We start from the raw sequence: 20,948 nt of genomic DNA on the forward strand, positions 1-20,948 counted from the left end.
TTGCTCATCTTTCCCACTCCTGTGGCCGTGAACCAAGTTGTGCCTTCGTTGTCAAGTGATGGAGCTGATTTCTGAAGCCACGCCCAGCACCTGACTTGAGAGGCAGGTCTGAGGATTGCTGGGCTGGACGTGGAGCTGCGGACTCCGAGGAAGCAGTGGTGACAGAGAGTGTAGCTCCCTTGCAGTTAGAGAGGGAAGGACCCTGGACAAGGTTATTAGGATTCTGTATACACCCCCCTTATAAACTGAAATCATCTGTGGTTTGCCCTGAGGTCTCCTGAGTTTATTGGAGCCTTTGCTGCCTCTGAGAGAGAGGGAAAAAAGTGCTCACATTTCACGTGCATGTGAATTGTAAATGTCAACAGCTTATATATCCTGAACAGGGACCCATGTCACTCTGAACTGCCACATGGAGAACTTCTCCAGAGGGCACAGGGTCTGGCCTGAGCTGCTACCCAAGGATCCTTCACAGCCCAACCACCAATGGGACCTTTCTATAAAGAAATAATAGGCACTTGTGAAAACAGAAAGTAAAAATGGAAAAGGAAGAAAGGAAAAGTCATCCGTCAGTTCATCACTCAGACCTTAATAAATGGCCTTTCAGACTTTTGGAAACATGTCCATATTTTTTTGTTTGTAAAAATGGGATCATACTCTTTTGCAATCTGCTTTTCACCAAACTGTATAATGTCAGCCTCTTTCTGCATTGATACCCATATTTATGCATCGTTATTTTAATGACTGCATAGTCTTGTGTGATTATACTCACTTATTTTTAATCAATCCCAGTTGGCGGACAGTCAGGCCATTTGTGTCTTCGGTGTCCCAGGCAGTGGTAGAATGCCCGCAGTTGCCGACATTCATGGTGTTTTTCCCTAGTGATTAACTCCTAGAAGTGGGCTCACCGCCTGATTGCCCCTCAGAAAGCTCCTCTCTCTGGCCTTGGTGAGGGTAGGAGGTGGGCCCCTCCTAGTGGGTCTGTGCGCTGTTTAGCGGCTGCTGGGCCAGGCTGCCCTGCCCTGACTTGGCATGCCCTGTCGGTCCCGAGGGGCTGCGCAGCCTCTGTCCTGGGGCCTGCAGTGGGGCACTCGGACTCTGTGGCTCAGCCCCTCCCACCTTGCTCTGCAGGTTCTCGGCGGGCATCGTCCATCGCAGCCTCCCGGTTGGAGGAGGCCATGTCGGAGCTGACCATGCCCAGCTCGGTTCTGAAGCAGGGCCCCATGCAGCTGTGGACCACGCTGGAACAGATCTGGCTCCAGGCTGGTGAGTATCCCCAGCCCCAGTGACACCCACCCCCCTGCCTGCGGGCCACCAGGGCCCCCTCTGGCTCCTCCGGGTCTGCCCTGGCAGCCCAAGTTCGTGGAGCTGTGTCCTGAGGAAAACTAGTTAGGACTCAAACCCCCGAGAACTCACGGGAGAGCTACAGCAGAGGTGAGATGTGCTGGCCTCAAGAAAGCGAGGCCTGGTGGTCAAGTTCGTTGAAGGCAGAGGGCTGGTAACCCTAGGGTTGCCATTCGGGCGACAGCTTCTCTTGACAGCTAGTGGGCACCGTTGCCACCATGGAGTTTGAGGGTCTCTCAGATTGGGGAGGCCGGCGGCTTCAGAGTTGCACGACTCACTTACTGCCTGTCCTGATCTAAACTTAGCTAGTGTGTGTCAAGCAGTTAGCACATAGTAGGTGCTCGGTAAATGGTTCTGGGCTTCTGTCCTGTCCACTAGAATGACGGTAGAGGCAGAGGCAGCGTGGTACCCCCAGCGGTGAGGTTCCTTGATGTTTGGCTAAGGGATGCTGAGGAGTGACTCGCTGAAGTGATAGAAAATTTAATCCCACAGTGGTGTGAGAGGTGGATTCGAGTGAAAAAAGAGAGAGTCAAGGTCGGAGATGTACCTGAATGAGATAAAATGGCAGCAAAAGAAAGAAGGTGGCGGTAGGATAAGTGGAATCCTGAAAATGCACCAGGCCAGCATGCTCCCCTGACCCAGGAGTGAAGCTCCTCACCTTTTACTGATTACCCTCCTATCTGCCTCCTCTCCAGCAAGGGGGTGGCGCCGATAGCCCCGAGGGGAGATGGAGAGGAGGCAAAGTAGATACTCCGTTCCTGGGACCTGCGGATTTTGCAAGTCAGAGTTAGAATGTGCTTGTTGATTGAGGATCTAAGGTTCCCCGCTGCATGGATTTCACATATGGACACATTAGTATGCAGACGCCCCCGCTCTCCCCTCCACAGGCTCTAAATCTGGGGGGAAAAGTTGGACCAGGATTCACAGAAAGACTAGACCGGGAAGCATGTTAATAATGCAAATATTGCCCCAGTTAGCACATCAGGCTCCCTTAGGATGCTAGGGATATGGGGCTGTGCTCCACCGTCAGCTTGTTACATCTGAAGTAGGAAGAGGAACTTTGAAAAATCCAGAGGGATAACAAACAAGGCCCTAGTCTGGGCCAAGATAAATTGCATCCCAGTCTGTCTTGGCAGTAAGTTCCGTCATTAACCCAGTCTTAGGCTGGTTAACGTTATATCCTTCATCTCCCAGCTGTCATCCTCCTCCCCTCCCTCTGCAAGCCTCTTTCCCATTCCAGTCTGATGTGAGAAGCCTCACGGAGGGTTTCCGCCTGAGAGATGAGTTTCAAAAATGTTGCCTCTTTGGCAGTGGGTTCGTGTGAAAATGGGAGAGGCACCCAGCCCCATAGATGCTCCAGGATCCTGAGCGTCAAGAGATGCCTTCCAGGGCTTCCCTGGTGGCGCAGTGGTTGAGAGTCCGCCTGCCAATGCAGGGGACACGGGTTCGTGCCCCGGGGTGGGAAGATCCCACGTGCCGCGGAGCAGCTGGGCCCGTGAGCCATGGCCGCTGAGCCTGCGCGTCCGGAGCCTGTGCTCCGCAACGGGAGAGGCCAGAACAGTGAGAGGCCCGTGTACCGAAAAAAAAAAAAAGAAGATGCCTTCCAGAAGGGCAGGATGGCCCCCCTTTCTCTCTCACTGCAGCTCACATCTCTGGGAGCTAACATTGTGCTAGAGAGAGGGAAATAGGTGTAGGGAGAGTTCCCCTGCCCTGGAGGTCCAGGGGCTCACAGGCGGCTGTGGCCTTTCCCTGGGTTAGGGGAAGTTAGCCTGAGTCCCAGCTCCCAGATGGCAGATCGACACTGTCTGGGCTGCCCTGGCTCTTTAGGCGGCCCTGAAGGTGGAAGCTACCCCTGCTGTCGGCTGGGCAGACTGGGGACCTGGGGTAGGGCCGTCAGGGCTGTGTCTAAAGCGCGTATTTATTATAAAGATAGAGTTGAGACGGAAGCTACGTCTGACCCTTGGTCCGACAGGCTCGTCTGATTCTTCTGTCTCCTTCTTTCCTCCTCCTCTCTTCCCTTACCTTCCTCCACTCTCCACTCTTGCCCAGCTCCCTGCCCTTCTCCCTCCGGCCTTCTGCGCCCGCTTCCCACGGCCTCTTTTCCTTTGCTCCTGACTGCGCTTCTTCCCTCCTCTCTGCCCATCAGCCCCTCCTCCTAAGTCCGTGAGGAGAGCGCTCCTGGGACAGGAGGTCGGGAGCCCAGGCCCGTACAGCCCTGACATATGTGTGGCCTGAGGAAAACGGTGCCCCTCTCTGCATCCCAGGGATGGAGCGTCTCAGACCAACCCGAAAAATCCCTTCAGACCTTTGGATTCTCTGTGTTACTCTCCTGGCCGTTCTCCCTTCCGGCCCCTGCTCTTCTCTCTCATCCCTCCTCCCCCACCCTTCCTTCTCCTTTTTTCTGGGCATCCATATGTCCTGAGGGTTTGTTCCATGGGGAACTGCTTATTTCCTTTAGGGGACAGTTTTGGGGACCCCCCCCGGGGCTCAAGGTGTATTCTTTTTAGGGTCTAACCTTCTCTCCTGCCCTGGGGGCCCCTGCCCTTTTAGCTCGGGTGGTCCCCCTTCCTTTCTGGGGCCTCACGGAGGGCCTCTAGGAAGTGCATCTCCCCTGGCGAGGCCCCTACAAGGCCTTAAGCGTGGCCCTGGGCCCTCCCTCACCCTGCTTCTCGGCTCAGCAGCAGCCGAGCGAGGCCTTCCTTCCTGCAAAGAGGGCCCAGTACTGGCAAGACGGGCAGGAAGACTGGAGCCAGCTCTGGGTGCAGGGTGAGATCAGGATGCCTCAGAAAAAAACATAATAAAAGGGACTGTTGCAAAGCTCCAGGGAACAGATGTTTTCCATTTGGAGCCTGCTGAGAGAAAGCACAGAGGAGGGTGGGTGGAGAGAGATGGAAGGAAGAAGAAAAGCCCAGACAGACAGACAGACAGACAGGAGAGGAGGTCAGGAGCAGGCAGAGAGGGAGATGAGAGAAGTGAAAATCAGAAGGGAGGGGGAGAGAGAAGGAACCAAGGGGATCAGAGAGGGGCCTCTGACATGGAGGGGGCAGCAAGGCCCCTGTTTGCTGGAGTGGTGACCTCGACTATGAGAATTCAAGGAAAACCCAGTAACAGTGGTTGCTCATCCAGCCCTGGCCAGGGGAGGCCAGGATGGGTGTGCGCACCTCGGGGCCCTGGCAGCCAGGACTGGGAGGTAGAGGATCGGGCAGTGGGTGGGCACTGTGCCACGCGGCTCCTGCTGCAGCCGAGGCCGGCTGTCTGGGGAGCACCATGTTGGGTAAAACAACTGCCCAGGGACGCTGAGGCTAGGAAAAAGGGGTGCATTGCAGCCCCCAGACCTGTGGGGGTGTGTGTAGGTCAGGGACCCCGCCCTGGAGGCTGGGCCTGCCAGGGGCTATCTGTAAAGCGGCCAGGAGCCCTCACTTCTCTGGCTCTGTTCTGTGTCATCTGGTTTCCTGCCTGACTGGTAATGAAGTTCATCAGAGCAAAGCAGTCCTACCTATTTTTCAGGGTATGTTCTCTAGTGTGGGCCCAGGACCCCGAGGAAGAAAGAAGGTGGAGATCCCTATAACTGAAATCTGTTGATGTGAAGGCACTGTGAAGAGTTCCCAAGGGAGGGACCGGGGCCAGCCTCCAGAGATGGGGCTCAGGAGACAGGGCAGCAAGTTGTAAACAGCTTAATGAGGCGGGCCAGGACCAGGTGGGCAGGTGGGCCAGGCCTGGAGAGGGTCTGCTGGGACAAAGTCCAGGGGAGTGGAGAGCTGGCCTCTGAGCTCAGCTCCTGGCGATGGAGGAAGCAGCCCCAGGGGCTGGTGCAGGACAGGCCTCCCCACGCTCAGCACTCACACCACACACTTCCTTCTGCTTCTCCCTTCTCCTCTGTGACCCTGAAAAGTCCTGCCGCAGTGCGTCCCAGCCCTCCAGGTCAGCACAGCCTCCCTTCTCCTCTCTGCCAGTCCAAGTGTCCCTGTGCCTTCAGGCCCCAGCTCAGATGCCGCCTCCGCCAGGAAGACTTCCCTGACCACACCAGGGTGACCCTAGCCTGACCCCATCCGAGCGCCCAGAACACTCAGCGATGGCACTTGTCACTCCACTGCCCTCGGTCACTCCAGTGGTTTGGTGGCTCAGCTGCTCTGCTTTCCCCCCTTCTCCTCTTTCTCCTTCTCACGGGAGGGCCAGGCATACGGTCAGTCCTCAGCAGCTGGACATTGGACCCACGTATAAAGGCAGCCGGCGGAGAGCCCCAGGCGGCAGCTCCGGAAGGGAACACAACAGCAGAGCAGAGGAGAGCAAGGCTGAGATAGGCAGCCCTCCCTGCCGGGCCCCAGGTTCAAAGCCTACCCCTACTGGCCTGGCCTTCCAAGCTTTCCACCGTGGGAATCTCCAGTTCAGGCCGTCTCTGAGGACAAGAGCCTGTGCTTCTCTCTCACCTTATTATGGGAACCTGTCTCCTCTGAGTTTAATTAATTCTCTGATTCTCCCAAATTCTCACCTCCAGAAGAGAAAAAGAGTACCCTGCTCAGAATGCCTTCTGCAGCATTCAAGCTACTTTGATTACAGTGGACCTTAGGCCACATTCATGCTGAGTGCCCGCTGTGCTGTGTGCTACAGTCAAGGCCTTAGGCCTCCTTCCTGCTTCTTGTTGGAACCAGAAGACGGGCTGCCTGGGCCCAGGTCTTCCACCTTTTCTGGGAGCTTTCTTTGGGGAGTCTGTTATCTGCCCCCAACCCCCGGACCTAATCTGAACTCGTGTAACCTCAGCTCTCGGCCTGTTCTGGGAACAGCTCTTGGCAAAGCCCCCAGCCCGGCTCTGCTTGCCCTTCTGTGCTCCCTCCCATCTGTGCGGGGCAGCCGGGCCCGCGCTGCCACGAGACGAAGGCTGAGTGGGCTGCGAGGCACCTCCGATGCTCCGCGCTTCTGAGGGTGCCCCCAGTGGGTGTGTACCTGTGCAGCGTGGGTTTGAAATGCGCGTCTGTGTGCGTGGGCCCGCAATTGGAGAAACTGCCCTATTTTCTACTGATCTGGGGGAAGAAGGCAAAGTGGTTGTGGGGCGGATCTTCCCCACCTGTTGGTTGAAAGGCGTGTGCGTCCCTGATTCCTCTCCATGCGACAGAAAGTCCCGAGTTTGGAGGGAGGCCAGGAGCTGCCCCTTCCAACCGAGGGACTGGGGTGAGGCCCTCCCTCTCTCAGCCTGGTGTGTCAGCCTGGGGCGCTGGAGAGTCTCCCTCCCAGACTCCTGAGGATTAAATGAGAGGAGATGCTTGCGTGGCCCACGGTCAGCTCTCAGTAAGCGCAGGCGCGTTTGTAGCTCCTCAGCGTGAGCCCCAGCCCTGCCCTCCGCGGGCGCTCCCTGGGCCTCCTTCCTCCCACCCCTCCGTGGAAGCATCACTTGGCTGTCCTCGTCCTGATCACGCAGGTGGATTAGCTGTCTAGTCAGCCGCCCTCCCTGGAAAGCGACCTCATCTGCCTCCCGCCCCCTCTTCCCAGATACATGATGAATAGGTGAAGTGACGGGACGGAAGAGTCACCCAAGCAAACGCTTAGCTTCAGGGGACCCCACTCACGCCAGGCTCTGAAGTCAGACAGCCCAGCGCAAACCCTGGCTCCATCGCTTACTCTCCCTGTGGCCTTATGCGAGTTCCTTACCCTCTCTGTGCCCGTTTCCTCCTCCCTGAAGTGGGTAATAGAAGTGCGTTGCTCACATAGGGTTTTGTGAGTGTTGGTGGAGTCGGTCTGCGTGCAGCGCAGAGCATGAACTTGACACAGAGTGAGCACTCAGAAACCGCGGCCTGCAGCGACCGCCGCACCCCAGAGCAAGCCAGTCCCATGCAGCGTCTCGGTGGGATGGCTTCCATCACCCAAGACCAGTTCCTGGACTCCGGGGGCTGGCGGTCGGATGCGGGAGGGGGCCGCTGCCTGTGACTTTTCCCACCGCCTCACCTGCCCTTCTGGTTTCACAGCCGAGCTGTTCATGGAGCAGCAGCACCTCAACGAAGCAGGCTTCTGCATCCAGGAGGCCGCGGGCCTCTTCCCCACGTCACACTCGGTACTCTACATGCGGGGCCGGCTGGCCGAGATGAAGGGCAGCCTGGAGGAGGCCGAGCAGCTGTACAAGGAGGCGCTCACAGTGAACCCCGACGGTGTGCGCATCATGCATAGCCTGGTGAGTCAGCGCCGCACCCGCTCCCACGGCCTCAGGGCGCCCTCCCTACCCCGAAGCCTCCACTGCCTACAGGGCCCTGCTGCCACTGTTCCCTGCTGTCCAGGGGGAGGTGGCTTCCTTCCTGCTCTGTTGCGAGAACAGAGACCATTCTCTGTTCTTTTTCTTTTTTTTAGATGTTGGGGTAGGAGTTTATTTATTTATTTTTGCTGTGTTGGGTCTTCGTTTCTGTGCGAGGGCTTGGCAAGTGGGGACCACTCTTCATCGCAGTGCGCGGACCTCTCACTATCGCGGCCTCTCTTGTTGCGGAGCACAAGCTCCAGACGCGCAGGCTCAGTAGTTGTGGCTCACGGGCCTAGTTGCTCCGCGGCATGTGGGATCTTCCCAGACCAGGGCTCGAACCCGTGTCCCCTGCATTGGCAGGCAGATTCTCAACCACTGCGCCACCAGGGAAGCCCCATTCTCTGTTCTTGTAGAAACAGGCCATCCCCCTTCAATCAGAGCCTGCCTAAGGGGATGAGGAGGATTGGTTGATTCTTTGTGACTCCCTTTTGCTGTGTTTCTGTAAGGCGATCTAGCCCCAAAGGTTTTCACTGTTACTCATCAGGTCCCTGCCCTGGAGACTAGGCAGATAATAAAATGCTTTTTCTCGGGGGTCCCCAGGCCCTCCCAGATCACGGGGCTGCCTTGCCCATTTGAGAGGAGCTCCATGCCTCCTTGTGGGATTCAGGCGATGTTCTGGGGTGGGCTGTCATGTCAGGCCTGACTCAAGCACACATTGAGAATGGCCTCGGGGTGCTAAGAGGGGCCGGCAGCCCCTAATCCTAGGACATGGAGCCCAGGACTTGGGTGCCCAGGGCTCAGTGACTCTCCTGTGGGAAGGTTCAGAGGCTGGGAGCAGGATGCCGGTGCTTTTGTCCTGGCCTTGCCATTCTCTTCCTGGGTGATCCTGGGCAAGTCAGCCCCTTCTTGGAACCTCAGTTTTACTCACCTGTGCAATGGGGATTCTCTGGTCCAGGAAACATCTAACAGGTGGTATAGCATACCCTAGGGAAGACTGTTTTTCCTTGCCTTCCTTATCTGCTTTCAGAGAGCAGGTATCAGGATAAATGTAGTGATTGAAAGTGTACAGGCCTGCATATGCACAGTGATTTCTGAAGTATAATTTAGGAGCCCACAGCAACACAGTCTTTCCCAGTCTCAGGGTCTGGGTTCCACCTCAGATGTCTCACTTTGAGAGCTCTCTGAGGAGAATGGCCGTGAGGGTATCACTGATGTCTGCCCCATGGAGAACACAGAAGCATCAGGAGCATGGCTCCAGGTGGCTGAAGGCTTATCATTGACAAAAGGGGTCTGATGTGTTTGTGAGTAGAAGCTACGAGGAGTTAGATGTCAGCTCAGTGTCAGGAAAAACGATTTAACGCTTGGCATAGTCCAAGCACAGACTCATGAATCAACTGGTGAGGATGTTGCCCAGAGAATGTAAATATCCCATGTGGAAGGAGCTGGACCAGGTCATCTTTATAAGGTCCTTGCTAACCCTGAGAGTCCTTGAAAACAGACTAGAACAGAGATTCCCATCTCAGCCTGATCTCTTAAAGGATTTCTAGCTCAGGCCCATGTAGAAACATCTTGGCCTGGTCCAGGTTCCCTCCACATGGCGCCATGTTGCCTTCCTGTCGGCTCAGCAAATGTTTGTTTTTTGCAAGGCACATCCTCCTTCCTCCCACAATTCAGACATTATCTCCTCTGATAAATGCCTCCCCGGAGGTCACATCCAGAAACTTGATTAGGGATCTGGGAGGGGGGATGTGGGCTCTGTCGTTAGGCCTGCGGCCAGGCCTTGCCCTGTGCTCGTGGATATGAGCCTGCCGTCTCGGTCTCAAAAACCCGACCAAATCCAATAACAAGTAGAATTTTGAAGCAACATGTACCATTTTTCATTTATGCTTATTATTGTTTGTAGCTATTTTCCTGAAACTGAAGCAGTTTGAAAGGGTGGGTTTCCATGGTAACTGAATAAGTTGTCTGGAGTGTGTCCCTACAGATGTTTCTGAAAAGGTCCCTTTTCTCTTCCTGGGGTGCCTTGCTGATTTGATATAATCAGAGAAAGGACTGCCCACTGTTAAGTTACAAGCAACCAGAGGGGCAGTCGGCTCCGGCGTGGGCAGCCCATCTCCTTTCCACACTCTGTGTTCCTGCCAGCATCCCACACATATGCATAAAGAATAGCAAATTTCAAGCCTGGGGAAGATTTACTAAGCACTGTTTTCCCAAAGGCATGTGAACACTTTGGCTTGTTGGACTCCAGCGTTCCCTGAGCTAAGTGTCTTCCCTGTACAGTCCTCAGACTCAGGACATGTGGAATCTAATCCCGGCTCTGGCCCTAATTCACTTGGGTGATTTAGGAAAAGACACACTTAACTTCTATGCTCCTGATGTCTCCTTTTATAAATGAAGAATGAGCTTCATCATTACTAGACCAGTGTCGTTCTAATCAAATGAGGTGACGCACGTGAGAGTGCTTCTGGAAGTCTGCAGTGTGGTATCAGAAAAGACAGAACACAGCACATGCCACACTCTCCAGTCCCTCGCCTGTGACAGGTGTCGCTTATCAGTCACAGCATTTTTTCCCACTGAGCACAGATGGGATCTTGGGATCTTTTTCACCATGGTGTACTGCATGATGGGAATCACTCCCCATCGGTCTAAGTCAGCTTGGCACTTATGTAAGGGATTCACAAATCCCTTCGATTTGATGTGAATCCCTTAGATTCACAAATCTAAAAATAGTAGCGAATGAGAGACACAGCAGTTGTCTCAGCGTGAGGTTGGTGCATGCTTGGAGAGTTATCCAGAAAAAGGAATATGGAGGGGAACTGGTACACACACCCCCATTGGAGTCATTGCCAAGGCAGGTTCCCAGGGAGGATGTCCTGGCCTTGCCATGCCACTGTGTCTCTTTGAGGACATCGGCCTCTGCTAGGTACAAGGGGAAGGAGACACAGCCCTCCCCTGAGAGCATGGCCACCCATAGCCTGGTCTGGAAGAGCTCTGGGCTCCTCAGTGAGCCCTCTGATATAGTGGCTGAGTCCCACGCTCCGAGTTCTGGAGAGAGGAGGGCAGAGATGCACTCAGTGAGCTGTGTGGGTGCCCGGTTCTGCCCTGCAGTTCTTGGGCAGGATGGTCCAACACCAGGAGGCCAGCCTTGTGGCCTCTCCCGGGCTTTGTACATGGGACAGGAGATTTGGAGACAGGCTGGAGAAAGCCTCTGGGAGGGGAGGGCTGTTGTTTTCAGGAGCCGGGATTCAGGCTTCCAAGAACATGAACTTTGGCCCAGAAGCATATTCTCTGCTCTTCCTGTCCTTCTGCTCTCCCGGCCCTGGATGTGATGGGGACGTTTCCATGGTTCCAGCTCCACCCTGGGCTCAGCTCAGGCTTTTCCACCCAGATCAGGCAGGAAAGAGACACCTCTTTGGCAGTGCTGTGCCAGCAGAGTTCCTGCCGTGCGTCCTGAGGAGTCTGTGCCATCAAGCCCTGATCCCACAGGCTGCCACCTCCACCAGGCTCAGGGATGGCCAGGTGGCTTTGGGAGACTGCCAGGTGTGGAAAGAGAAAGACATGCTCTCTGCCAATGGAAATTCCCAGTGAAATCCCAGAAGCAGGTCCTGACAGTCTCTGCCAGCTCCGTCTCAGCCTCCCCTCCAGGTAGCCGGAAACCCCGCTCACTCAGCCTGGCTGCTCAGAACTTAATTTACTGGCAGAGAATCTAGTTGAGAAGGGGAAACCTGAACTTTACCTGCCTGTCCCTGAGGAAACCTGAGAAAGGAAGCAGGGTCCTTCCCAAGATCAGCAGAGGAGTTGTCCCTCGGGTGACACTGTTTTTCAAAGAAGGCTCCATGGGCTTGGCCTAGAGGGGACCTCCAATGGAGCAGGGATGCTTAGGGAAGGCAAGGAGCCCAGGAGTGACTGATGGAGTCATCACGTCCCTGAGAACCCTCCCAAGAGGGGGCTCCTTTGAGGTAGGTCACCTGACCTTAATGGCAGGAGGGTCACTAGCCCTGGCCACAGACTGCCTCACTCTGCCCTCCACTTGGCTGAGCCAGGACTATGGATGCTTTGGTGCAGACTGTCTCACTGCAAGTGATAGCTTCTTGAAAGCCTCAGCCAGGAGTGGGCAGGTGTGGCTGCGTCCCTGCCATCTGTGTTTGTGGTGGTTGGCGTCCTGCCCTCCTCTCCCAGGGACAGATCCTGGGAGGTAGTGGTTTCCTGGCCCCTCTCTGGGCAGGCTTCCCTGCTCTTCACTGGCCTCTGCCCCTGGTCATGCTTTCTTCTTGGGACAGAGCTCCTGCTGCCCCCTCTCCCCAGAACCCTTTCCACGTCGGACACCCCAGCAGTAGGGGGAGACAGCCCTGCATAAGCTTTGGCTCCTGTCATGTAATTCCCAGAGATGTGATTTCTGAAGCAATCCTGGTTGTGTGACCCGGCCTATCCTCTCTCCAGATGCCCCTGGAAAGACAGGAAGACAGTGTTTCTGTCATCTGTTGCCCTCTGATGAGAGGTGGTGATGAATTATTCTCCTGCATTCGTTCCCTCTGGCTCCCAGCGTGGTTGTCTTTAAGTGGACTTGGGGCACGGCCATGGCGTGCGACCACCCCAAGTTGGCCCCTAGAGCTTCTTGCCTCCCTCTCTCCAGGCTGGGGTTTGCCACTTCACGACTTAAGTCCAGCAGAAGCTCCCTCCCACCATCCCTCTCCCTCCCCAAGGCGGGGCCTGAGTCAGCAAGGACCAGGGCTCTGCCCCACCCAAACCTGAGGTTCTGGGTTGGGCCTTTTGCAGGTGCTCCAGGAATCTAACCTGGAAGGCTCTGCTCTCTAAGGTCAAAGAGGTGAACTCCGGCAGCACAGAGCTCCACCCACCCTCCCCTGACTGGTCCTATCCCCAATCCTGGAGGGTAGGACCAGACAGGAGAGCTCTGAGACACAGAATCAGCCCTGCCAGCCCGCAAGTTATGGGGGTACTTGGAGATTACTTCCCCTCGCTGGTTCAGTTTCTCTTCTATCAAATGGGGATAATAATTCAGGCCCTTGTGACCTGAAGGGGTAGTTTTAGGGGATGAGCTGAGAGCTGTGAAAAGATAAGTCAACACTGGGTATTTTTGCCACCATTCACGTGGAAGACCAGGTGGCCTGAGCTTGAGCCCCACCTTTGACTGGGCTGCTTGGCCTCACTGCCATGGGACAAGGGTCATTGGCCCAAATTTCCTTGTGCTGTTGGGTGGCCCTTGGTGCCAGCAGAGCTGCCTTTGGGGTTGCCTCTGGGGCTGGTCGGCTGGGATGGTTTTTAAGCCCCCAGTATCACGTCTGGAGGTTGGAGCACGGCATTCGAGTATGACTGAGCTGGACTTGAGTTCCACTTTGCCTATACTCACCATTTAACCTTGGCCAAGTTCTTCAACCTCCCAGCACCTCAGTGTCCTCCTCTGTAAAATGGGACTTGTGATGCCAAGCACCTAGGGCTCTTGTTAGGATTAGGTTAAAGAATTCTGTAAGTTAGTGGCCCAGTAGACAGGGTTACTTTTACCTTTTTCTTTTTTGATTTTTTAATTTATTTTTTATATTGGAGTATGTTTGATTTACAATGTTTTGTTAGTTTCAGGTGTACAGCAAAGTGATTCAGTTATACATATACATATATCCACTCTTTTTCAGATTCTTTTCCCATTTAGGTTATTACAGCGTATTGAATAGATTTCCCTGTGGTTTTTTAAGTCTCTGTTTTGTAAATAAATTCATCTGTATCATTTTTTAAGGTCGCACATATAAGTGGTATATGATATTTGTCTTTCTCTGCCTGACTTTGCTTAGTATGATCATCTCCAGGTCCATCCATGTTGCTGCAAATGGCATGATTTCATTCTTTTTTATGGCTGAGTAAATAGTCCATTGTATATGTGTACCACATCTTCTTTATCCATTCCTCTGTTGATGGACATTTAGGTTGCTTACATGTCTTGGCTATTGTAAATAGTGCTGCAGTGAACATTGGGGTGCATGTATCTTTTCAAATTATGGTTTTCTCTAGATATATGCCCAGGAGTGGGATTGCTGGATCATATGGTAGTTTCTATTTTTAGTTTTTTAAGGAACCTCCATACTGTTCTCCATAGTGGCTGTACCAATTTACATTCCCACCAACAGTGCAGGAGGGTTCCCTTTTCTCCACACCCTCTCCAGCATTTATTGTTTGTAGATTTTTTGATGATGGCCATTCTGACCGGTGTGAGGTGATACCTTGTTGTAGTTTTGATTTGCATTTCTGTAATAATTAGCAATGTTGAGCATCTTTTCATGTGTTTTTTGGCCATCTGTTTGTCTTCTCTGGAGAAATGTCTTTTTAGATCTTTTGCCCATTTCTTGATTGGGTGTTTTTTTTGCTATTGAGTTGCATGAGCTATTTGTATATTCTGGAGATTAATCCCTGTCGGTCACATCATTTGCAAATGTTTTCTCCCATTCTGTGAGTTGTCTTTTCATTTTGCTCATGGTTTCCTTTGCTGTGCAAAAGCTTTTACTTTTACCTTTTTCATTTCAAAGTGTGGCTCCCAGGCCAGGTTCAGATGCTCTTGGTTTGCAGAGGGAAGGGGATGCCCAGAGCCGAGCCCCGGACACTCATTGTAGCCAAGCCTCTCCATCCTGAGTCCACCAAGCGACTCTGACCAAGGCACAGAGGTCTGGGACATCAGCCCCAGCTGCCCTGAGGATGGGACAAGACGGTGCACAGTACGAGGCCAGGCTGACCCTGGCTGAGAGTGGGAGCAGCCGGCCCAGTGAGTAGAGTCTGCGTTGAGGGACGAGGGGGATTTGAGACCCCTCTTGCCGTCGCATATGTCGGGTGAGAGACTGCGGCTAAAGGGGCATGCTGGGCCCTGAGGCTGCCGGAGAGGAAGAGCAGGGGAGGCCCTACGCTCGGGCCCATAGTCTTGTTAGGCTGGTTCAGCCGCTGCTTCCTGACTTGAAGGAGGAAAGGTGTCCTGAGCAGCTGAGAAGTGAAACTCAGCACCCGGCCTTCTGGAGGTTCCCTGACGCTGGATGAGGCGGGCAGTACATAGAACAGCAAGGTCTCTGGTTCCAGGGCCCCATGCCTCCGCATGCAGGACAGCCCGCCTGCTCTAGGCTTCTTCTTCCTTGTTGGCTTCCTGAGCCGTGGCAGAGGGCTGAGAGGGTCCAGGCAGCCTGAGGCAATGGGAGGACCTGGAAGTCTTGCGTGCTTGGCGCACACACACACACGCATGCGCACGAGTGTGTGTGGAGAAGCTGAGTTCTTGCACACACACAGCCCCTTGTCAGCGGAGTCTCCCCAACTCCAGTGGGGCAGGAATATTGCTTCTGTGTGGCAGGAAAACTCAATAGGAATGTCTTCTTGGCCATGTGACCTCCTAGTGCAGTGGGTTTTTTTTGGTTTTTTTTTTTTTTTTTTTTGCGGTATGCGGGCCTCTCACTGTTGTGGCCTCCCCCGTTGCGGAGCACAGGCTCCGGATGCGCAGGCCCAGCGGCCATGGCTCACGGGCCCAATGGGATCCTCCCAGACCGGGGCACGAACCCGTATCCCCTGCATCGGCAGGCGGACTCTCAACCACTGCGCCACCAGGGAGGCCCAAGTGCAGTGGTTTTAATGGGAGCTCTCTTCCTGGTCCCTCTGCAGTGCTGCCTGCGGTCTGCATTCCCTGATGGGGCAGTGGAGAAGGGAGGAGGGGTGGGAGATGCCAGGGCGTGTCCCCTCAGCCTGGGCCTCCTGTGTCCAGCGGCCGCCCCCAGCCCGCCTCATGCCCATGCTGGCACAGCCCCAGCACCCCCCTGAGCCCGTGCCCCGGGCTCGTGGAGGCGGGTCCCCCTGCCTCTGACCCAGGACTTTAGGCAAACCTTAGGCCAGTGTGTGGACTCCCGAAGTCCACACCAACCCTGATTAGGAAGTGGACAGGAAGCTTTCTGGCAGTGTCACAGACTCAGCTCAGAGCCATGGTTAAGCACTGTTGGCTTAATTTAACCCCAGAATCAGTGGTCGGAAAGACATGTCTGGAGGGTGTAGCAGGGTTCAGGCCTTTGCCCTTGTGCAGAAGGCCAGCACACCCCACAGATAGGCCATCACCACCCCCTTCGGCTCTGGCTCCTGCTTAGAGAGGAGCACCTGCCATGGGGTCCCCCTCTCACTGCCCATCACAGGGTGTTCACTTCTAGAATCCAAAGTCCAGAAGCCTCGCTGCAGCCTCCTGGCCTGGCCCTGTGGGCCTGGCTGTGCTCCAGGGTGGGCAGAGCCCCCAGCCAGCCCAGAGCCTGAAACCAACCCGAAAAGGCCCAGCCCCCTGCCTAGAAGGGGGACTGGCAAGACCCCCTCCCCCGCAGGCTGTGCCCGCCCTCTGACCAAGCCGGTGCTTGTCCTTGAGCCTGGCTGTGGCCCTCTGAAGACAGACGCCACCCCCAGCCGAGGGGCCCCGCTGGTGTTCACGACATCTCACCTGTGGAGGCCCCAGGAGGAGGAAGGGACAGGCGTGAGTTCCGGCCTGTGAAGAGCACAGCCATCTCTGCTGCCCCACAAGCCCCCCGGCTAGGCTGGGCTCTGAGTGAGTCTGTGGGCACTCTGAGCCGAGGCCTCTTCCTGTGAGAGAGAGCTAAGGGGAGCTCTGGGTGGGAGCTCATCAGCCAGGCCTCGGGTGGGTCTAGAAGGAGTCATACCCTTCCCCCCCACCAGGAGGTAGGACCAGCCTGTGGGCCTGGATGGAGCTGCCCCAGCTCCAGGCGGGATGTGGTGATGTGTGGCTAGGTTCTCAGCCGGGACAGATTCCACATTCCCAGTGTGGTTGGAGGGTAGGGGCTGATACACCTGGGAGGATCCGGGAGTGCATGGAGAGAGCTGTGAGCTCGGCTGGAATGTGGGCCTCCCTGAAGGGTGTGTCAGCCCCCCTCCCCTCCCATCCCCACCCCTGGGGTGGGTGAAGGGAGGGAGCCTTGGAGCAGCCTCAGAGGTTGTCCCGCCATGGGCTCCTTCCTGCAGCCCCATGGTCCCCAAGCAGGGGGCTCCAGGGACCAGGAGGCTCCAGCAGCCTCCAGCTGATTCCTGGCTTCCCAGCTGGAAAGGCTGTTATAGAATCCCAGGAATGTGCCTTGAGCTCAGAAAGAAAATTCCCAAAATAACTTCTATAAATACTTGAGGGTAGGGGTGGGGAGGGAGCCCTCAGCCTGGCCTGCAGCTGGCCTAGCACTCTGGGCTGCTTCCCAGGGCCGCCCTCCCCGCAAAGAAGAAAAAGGCTCACACAGCCGGGACCTTCCTGCCGCCCCTCCCCTCTGGGGGACAGCGTCAGGCACTGAATCAACCGGTTGAGATGGTGCGCAGTGGTAATTCTCCAAAAGGCAGGCAGGACCCCCGCTCCCCTTCACCCCCATCCCAGGCTGCGGCCCCTGACCCCAACCTGTACTTCCCCAGAGAACCTGGGTTCCTAACAGGGGGAGTCTGAGACCAGACCCTAGCCAGGGAGGCGGCCCTCAGGCTGCCTGCCTTTGTGGCCCTAAGCAGGTCACTAAGTATGCATAACAGCCTCTGGTGTGCCTGGCTTTGCATCCGGGACCACCACCATCCCCCCAAACTCTTTTGAGCTGCTGTCCTGTGGGAAATCACGGAGCAGGCAGGAGCTGGGGACCCTGTCTCTCTCAGCCTAAGGGGGTGGGGTCAGGGATGGCACTGGAGAGCTGCAGTGAGGAGCATACCCTCCAGGCGGTGGTGTGGCAGCACGTGCTGCCCTTAGGCAAGAAAGACAGACTTCCTAGAGGAGCAGGGTCCCCGGTGCATGAGATGAATCCCTCCTTCCTGAGATCCAGGAAGGGAGGGAAGGAAGAGGGAATGGATGACCTCGGGAATTTCTGGGGACTCCCCCATAGCCCTGCCCCTCCCTGAGCTCCGGCTATAGGCGCCAAGCTCCACCACCATCAGTGACTCGCACTTCTTTCTAATCCCTGTGTGGGCAGCATGGCGATGGCACCTCCCAGGTCAAGTATCAGAAGCTGAGGGTCACTTAGCAGGTCTGGTCTCCTCTCCCGGCACAGGGAGGGAAGGGGTCAGCCGGGATATTTGGATGGAATTAAGACACCAGTTCTGTGTTCCCACCATCTCCCTGGAGACCTGTTCTCGGGGCAGCTGGGGTGGGGTGACTGACAGCAGGCCCTCGGCTCAGCGCCGGGCTTTGGGAGAGCAGGTGAGACCTCCCATCCTCCTGGGGCAGGGCCCCGCCCAGTTGTCAGGCAGCAAACAGCTCCGAGTTGCTACCAAACATGAACCCAACGGGCTGGTGTCCCGGGCAGGTGGCAGCAGATCCTGTTACAGGCCCTGGGCCTCCAGACCCCAGCCTGACCCCGGTGTCTCCTTTCAGGCTCTCGGGTCAGCACCCCAGGGTCGGGGGGATGTGATCCAACCCCACGCCAGCCACACAGTCTTCCCTCCCAGGGAGCCTTGCCCTCCAGAGAAATCCGCTCTTCTGTGCCCTCCCCGCCCCTCCACCCAGGACCCTCTGTTCATCCTGGGGACACTTCCGTTTGCCGTCAGCCCACCATGCACCCCTGCTATATAATTCCAAATTCATCCTTGCAGAATCCTCACAATAGCCTACGAGGTAGGACTGTTCTACCCCCTGGTTTACAGATGAGGGAACAGCAGCTCAGAGAAAATGGGCCACTTCCCCATGGTCATGGCACTTCTCAGTGGCACAGCTGGGATTTTAACCTGGCCAGGTCTTCCGGCTGTGCAGCCCTGGGCTTTTTCCCTCTACATAGAACATACAGAGGAGCCTGCCACACACCTCCTAAACCACGAGTAAAACCAACACACACACCCACACACCCACACACACACACACACACCTGCAGACACATCTGGCCCCTTCCCAAACACCTACACACTTCTTGAGATCAGGGGTTTTCAAACTTGTTTTTAGCTATAAAGCCCTCTTTTCAAACAAAAATCTCACATGGAAGCTCAATATAGAAAACTTGGTGTGTAAAAGCCACTGTGGCCCCGCCCCCACCCTGGGTGGCCCCACTGGCCTTCCCCATCTGTCCTCTGTTGCTCCCCCATGGGCAGCACTCACAGGGCTCAAACCTTCCATTTTTGGTGCTTAATTTTGGTGTCTGGCGGCCTGTTGTCTCGCCTTCCTGCCCTCCTCCTTGTGGGCCCTGTTCCATCATGAGCTGCTCAGGGTCCAGCTCCCAGGCCATGTGGACAGAGCCGCTTGGCCTGGAGCCCTACTGGCCAGACTGGACGCTGCCCACTGGTCCTGGACAGCCCTGAGTCAGCACTGCACCCATCTGGCCAGATCCAGGAGCCCTGCCTGAGGCTCTACCCTGCCCTTGGTTCCCCTGTCCTCCCCCCATCCCTGTGGTCCCCTGGGGACAGCTTCATCCCCGGTTGAAGAGCTCCCCTTCCTTTCCCTCCCCCTGGCCACCAGACCGCCAGCCAGTGCCTTCAGAGAGGGAGGCTTTTCCTAGGGCTTCCTGAGCTCCATCTTTCACTCTTGCCTAATTGGTCGTATTCCAAGCCCTCGGAAGACTTTATGAAATCAGCCATGTGCATCTTCCCCAGTGGGTCTCCATAGCAACGGAGGGCCTAACTCTGGGGAGTGTGGTGAGGAGGAAAATGTTCCAGCTAAAAATGTACATGGCCGCCAGTGGGCGGGCACCCGAGAGGGGGGCTCCAGGCACACAGAAGGCAGCTCCCCACCCCCATTCCCTGTCCAGGAAGTCGCTGTTGTTTGGGCTTTACCTCATGTCTGAATGAGAGGATGGCCCCCCCATGCTGCTATCCTATGGCACCTTTGAGGGCTGGGATACAGATTAGTGGGATGGTGCAAAGCAGTCTTTCTGGGACTGGAGGTCGAAAGAGGACCCTGGCCCTTCCCCCTGCTCAGCACCCTGTCCACCCCACCTCCTCACACCCCTCCCAGTGTGGGTGGACGTAGAGGGGGACAAGGTGCCAGTTTCACTTCCCAACTCTGTGACAGTTCCTGTCACTTCCTCTATCTATCTCTCCAAACAACAGGGCCAAGCTTCCCAGGCAGCCCTGATCCCCTCCCAGAGGCCCTCCTTTCACCCAGCATCTGTCCCTGGTTCCCTGGCCATCTGACTCTCCTCCTGTGACCCTCACCTGCCTGGCCAGGCTGGGATGGGCTCTAGGTCCCAGGAAGACAGGCTACCGATGCGGGCACGGGAGCTGTCCATTCACCCACAGGCTTGAGGTCCTCCCCAGGCCTGTAGCGCACACTCCTTGGTCTCACAGGCCCCTGGGGAGAAGGACAGCGCCACAGTGCAGCACGGGGCCTTGGGGTAACAGATCCGTTGACTGAGAGCTCACGCACGTCAGGCACGGTTCAAGTGCTTTGCCTATACTGTCGTGTAAACTTCACAACAACCCTAGAGGTGGGCACAGTGGTCTCTCCCATTTACAGATGAGAAAACTGAGGGCCAGAGAGGGGTGACTTGCCCGGGATCCCTCAGCTGTAATGGGGAGACCCGAAGCCAGGTCTGCTGACCTTAAAGCCCATCCCCTGGGGCAAGGAGGATCAGAGCTGCCACAGCGGGTGACTCGGGAGGCCGGGCTGGAAGCAAGGCTGGGATGGACACAGAGAGGGTTTGCATGGGTCAAGGCCACGGTCACTTGACAGTACCCGAGCCTGAGATGCAGGACCCTGTCTGGCTCGTGGCCGTGCTGCTTCCCCTCCTTACCCCGATGGCCGGGATGCCCCTGCCCCGGGACAGCCTCACTCACCCCGTCCTGTGCTTGCTCCCCAGGGTGTGATGCTGAGTCAGCTGGGCCACAAGAGCCTGGCCCAGAAGGTGCTACGGGACGCCGTGGAGAGGCACAGCACCTGCCACGAGGCGTGGCAGGGCCTGGGCGACGTGCTGCAGGCCCAGGGCCAGAGCGGGGCCGCCGTCGACTGCTTCCTCACCGCCCTCGAACTGGAGGCCAGCAGCCCAGTGCTGCCCTTCTCCGTCATCCCCAGGGAGCTCTGACATGGCCTTGCAGCTTCTGGGAGGGAGGGAGCTGCCCAGCGGGCAGGCGGGCAGCAGGGAGCGTGGGTCAGGGGAGGTACGGGGCCTCAGGGAGATACATCGCTACGGAACATGTCTGCAGGCTGCAGTCCTAGTTCTCCTCGCCTCCCCCCCTCACCGCACCCCTGCTTTCCCTCCAGGGCCAGCGGGAACTGGGAGCTGCTCATCTGGAGCAGGGTGGACCAGGTCTGCATCAGAAACAAATCCCTTGTTCCTTGGGACTCAGACTTCGTGGCGTTTATGAGCAAGGAAGTAGCTGGGAGGCCAACACGGGGGACGCTCCCCAGTGTATCTGTGCATCCTCTAAATGCGCAGTAAGGGTCTGTGAGGCTTGGGTACCTCCCCCGGCCTGTCTAAAA

The 20,948-nt window shown here is 56.3% G+C and overlaps 1 protein-coding gene across 1 annotated transcript in view; it reads left to right on the top strand.

Annotated features, from left to right (window-relative positions):
* TTC7A (tetratricopeptide repeat domain 7A) overlaps positions 1-20,636 on the top strand; it is a 123,242-nt gene extending 102,606 nt beyond the window's left edge. The window contains exons 18-20 of the mRNA XM_082641995.1: positions 1,129-1,263; positions 7,299-7,501; positions 20,329-20,636. Of these exons, the coding sequence (XP_082498121.1) occupies positions 1,129-1,263; positions 7,299-7,501; positions 20,329-20,550 (560 nt within the window). The 3' untranslated portion in view covers positions 20,551-20,636. The remainder of the gene's footprint in view (positions 1-1,128; positions 1,264-7,298; positions 7,502-20,328) is intronic.
* Positions 20,637-20,948: the final 312 nt, after the last annotated feature.

The sequence above is a fragment of the Mesoplodon mirus genome (assembly GCF_964341445.2).
Source record: "Mesoplodon mirus genome assembly, chromosome: 14".
Taxonomy (NCBI): Eukaryota; Metazoa; Chordata; class Mammalia; order Artiodactyla; family Ziphiidae; genus Mesoplodon; species Mesoplodon mirus.